Source organism: Bison bison, unplaced genomic scaffold, assembly GCF_000754665.1.
Source record: "Bison bison bison isolate TAMUID 2011002044 unplaced genomic scaffold, Bison_UMD1.0 scf7180017864353, whole genome shotgun sequence".
Taxonomy (NCBI): domain Eukaryota; kingdom Metazoa; phylum Chordata; class Mammalia; order Artiodactyla; family Bovidae; genus Bison; species Bison bison.
In genome coordinates, this window is record NW_011494925.1 from 3,267,735 (window position 1) to 3,270,864 (window position 3,130).

At 48.3% G+C, this 3,130-nt stretch overlaps 1 protein-coding gene across 1 annotated transcript in view; it reads right to left on the bottom strand.

Moving 5' to 3' along the window:
* The window catches only part of FAM69C (family with sequence similarity 69, member C), an 8,147-nt gene that overhangs the window by 3,880 nt on the left and 1,137 nt on the right, over positions 1-3,130 (bottom strand). Inside the window, exon 2 of the mRNA XM_010855090.1 lies at positions 7-246. Within this exon, the coding sequence (XP_010853392.1) occupies positions 7-246 (240 nt within the window). The remainder of the gene's footprint in view (positions 1-6; positions 247-3,130) is intronic.

Here is a 3,130-nt window from a genome sequence, read left to right on the forward strand (position 1 = left end):
GTTGGCTCTCTGGGCCCCGCACCTGTGCGCTCGCAGATCACACTTTGAAAAACAATCAAAGAAATTGCAGTCTTCATCCCTCGTGCAGTTCTGCTCGAGAATTTCCCTCATTTTAGGTTCGAAAAAAGCCATGTCCACATCGATAGCCACCACCTGCGAGTTAAACAGCACACGGCCATCAGGAGGACGCGGGGCGTGGGGTTCTGGCCGCAGGGAGGAGGGCCGGGCCGTGCTGGGGACGCACGGCTGCTGACACAGGCCGGACTGCAAGGCTTTAACTGCAGAAGGACCGCTGTGGTCACTGAGAGTTGGGAACGTGGGACCAGGATCGCTCTGCAGCTTTGAAAGTTTTCTCAGATCTTAATGTTGAATCTCTGAAAGTTCTTACAAATGAATTGACTTCCCCCTCCACTGCTTTACCACTTTGGCTTCTGACATTCAAGGCTCAGGAATATAAAAGCTACGAGACACAGGTCACTTATTCCTATGAATATAAGCAACAAACGAAAACTACATTCAAGGGGCAGGTCGAGGGTGTGATGGGGAGAATGAGGTGGGCAACAAGGACCTTGTCTATTTATGGCCTGTTATTGAGTTGACTGGTTTCCAACTGACAGGGGCAAGTGGCAGGGCCAAAGTGGTCGAATTAGGATCAATACCTATGGTCCCAGATGCAACAGCATCAAAAACTAAGTCCCACTATCAGCATGAAAATGTGATGACCCCCTGCAATTTCAGATTTTATCTTCCTGGCTTCAACCCAAAAGGCTTCAAAACCAGAAAAAAGAATGTCTAAATTATGCAGATTTTCCTCCACCACCTGAATTAGGAAAAAAACAAAAAGATGAGCTCAAACCTGAGAAAACCTGGACTCTTCCCAAATCAGGCAATGTATAGCTTCAAGGTATTAAAGAGCTATTAGAAGACTGGATGAGTTTGATGGAGTCTGTGGCATTTCACAAGCCTTCACAGGTCAGCCTCAACATACCAGCTTTCTCCCTTTGGTAGCATCTCAAAAAAGGGTTCATTTTCTCCTCAAATCTATGCAAAGTCAGAAGGCACATTCCCAGCTTGTTGCTTCTGTTCTTCCTTCAAGATTGATGCCAGAAGGCAGTAAAGTTTCGTGGGGATTATTCAGTAAAACGGAGGAGGGAAAATAATTTATTTCAAGATATGTGGAGAATAAGGGGGAAAATGAACAGGGAACTTTTCCCTATTTGAGAGCTTTGCCTAATTACTAATTCAGGCACTGCAACAGAAATTATCATTTTAATTGATTTTCTCTATCTCCTTAGCCAAAAGAATAGCTCGTTTCATTATTTATCCTGGTTAATACACTAAAAATATATCAGTGGTGGTTTAGTCACTAAGTTGTGTCCGACTCTTTGCGACCCCATGGACTGCATCCCTCTAGGCTCCTCTGTCCATGGAATTCCCCAGGCAAGAATACTAGAGTGGGATGTCACTTCCTTCTCCAGGGGATCTGCCTGACCCAGGGACTGAACCCAGGTCTCCTGCACTGCAGGCAGATTCTTTACCAATAATGAGTCTACTGTCTTTCATAATTTATTTTTGGAGCTGCAAGACCCTTCTCTTCTTTTGATAATCCCTGGTCATCTCCTCAGCTTCCTACGGGACCCTGGTGGAATTTCCACTCTCTGATACTTCTCTCTTCCAGCTCTGATTCCGTCTCATTTCCCAACAAGAGCCAGATGTATTTTCTAATTTTTAGTGTAATCGTAGAATGGATTACAACTATTGGAAGCATAACTCTATGCGCCTACAATAAGAATAGTAACAAAATGAGCAGAAAAACCTGTGTGAGGCTTCTTAGATCACATCAGGATGAATCTTAAAGTTCTTCCTGCACAAAATTACCTAACTTGCATCATCATCAGACTCCATCCTAGCATCAGACTGGAAAGGACTGGTGAGAATTACTTCCTTCTCTACTTAAGACTGTGGAAATCTGTTTGAAAAGCGTGCTTTCTGGCAGCAGTTTGAGAGCAAGAAGTAAAGAGGGGTTCCTAGTTCATTTGCAACCACTGGACAAATTCTCAAGACCCGACAGGGAGGACCTGAAAAAAGTGAATGACTGCGGGTCATCGTTCTTACAGGTTACCTGGGAGACACACCCTCCACCCACCTGGGCAACACTGCAACATGGGCCAAAGGGGGGCCCATCTGCCCGTCCCCTAGCTCACTAGTTCTCACACTGAGCACATCAGTAATCGCCTGGAGGGCTTGGCTTCCAAACCCAGATGGCTACATCCCACCCCCAGAGTCTGAGTCTTCCTGCTGCTTCCACACCTTGGTTAATTCTTGGCACACCTGCGCTGCCTGGAGTGGGGGTGTCCCTGCTGGCTCAGCGGTAAAGAATCCGCCTGCCAACGCAGGAGACACGGGTTGGATTCCTGACTTGGGAAGATGCCCTGGAGAAGAGCATGGCAACCCACTCCATTATTTTTTGCCTGGGAAATCCCATGGACACAGGAGCCTGGATGGCTACAGTCCACGAGGTTGCAAAAGAGTCTGACAGGACTTTGTGACTAAACTGCACAGCCTGGAGTGGGACATAAAATTCACCTGCCACTTGCAGAGCAGCACAGAGGCTGCCGTGTCCACGGGGGGTCGAATCTTCTCTTGCATAAAGAAGCAAACTTTGAGCTGTCCCTCTGGAAGAAGTCTTACCCAGGGAAGGGGAACAGACTAGAACCTCTCCAGAAGAAAGAACTAGAGACCGAACTAGAGACCGTGGCCTGTGGTGATGGAGTGTGCATGGCTGGAAACCAGTGTCTCCGCCCCCTGGACCTTTGTCCCCAAGCCCCCAAAGGCCAGCCTTCCCCCATCTCCTCAAAGTGCAGTTGCTCAGTCGTGTCCGATTCTTTTGCGACCCCATGGACTCCAAGCTCCTCTGTCCATGGGATTTCCCAGGCGAGAACACTCGACTGGGTTGCCATTTCCTTGCCCCGGGGATTTTCCCGACTCAGGGATCGAACCTGGGTCTCCCGCATTGTAGGCGGATTCTTCACCGCCTGAAGCCGCATTAGCCCCAAGAAGGAAGGGGCTAAGCTACTTGGGAGAAACCAGGGCGGCAGTAGAGGAAGACGCACTGAGCCCCTGCTGTGGC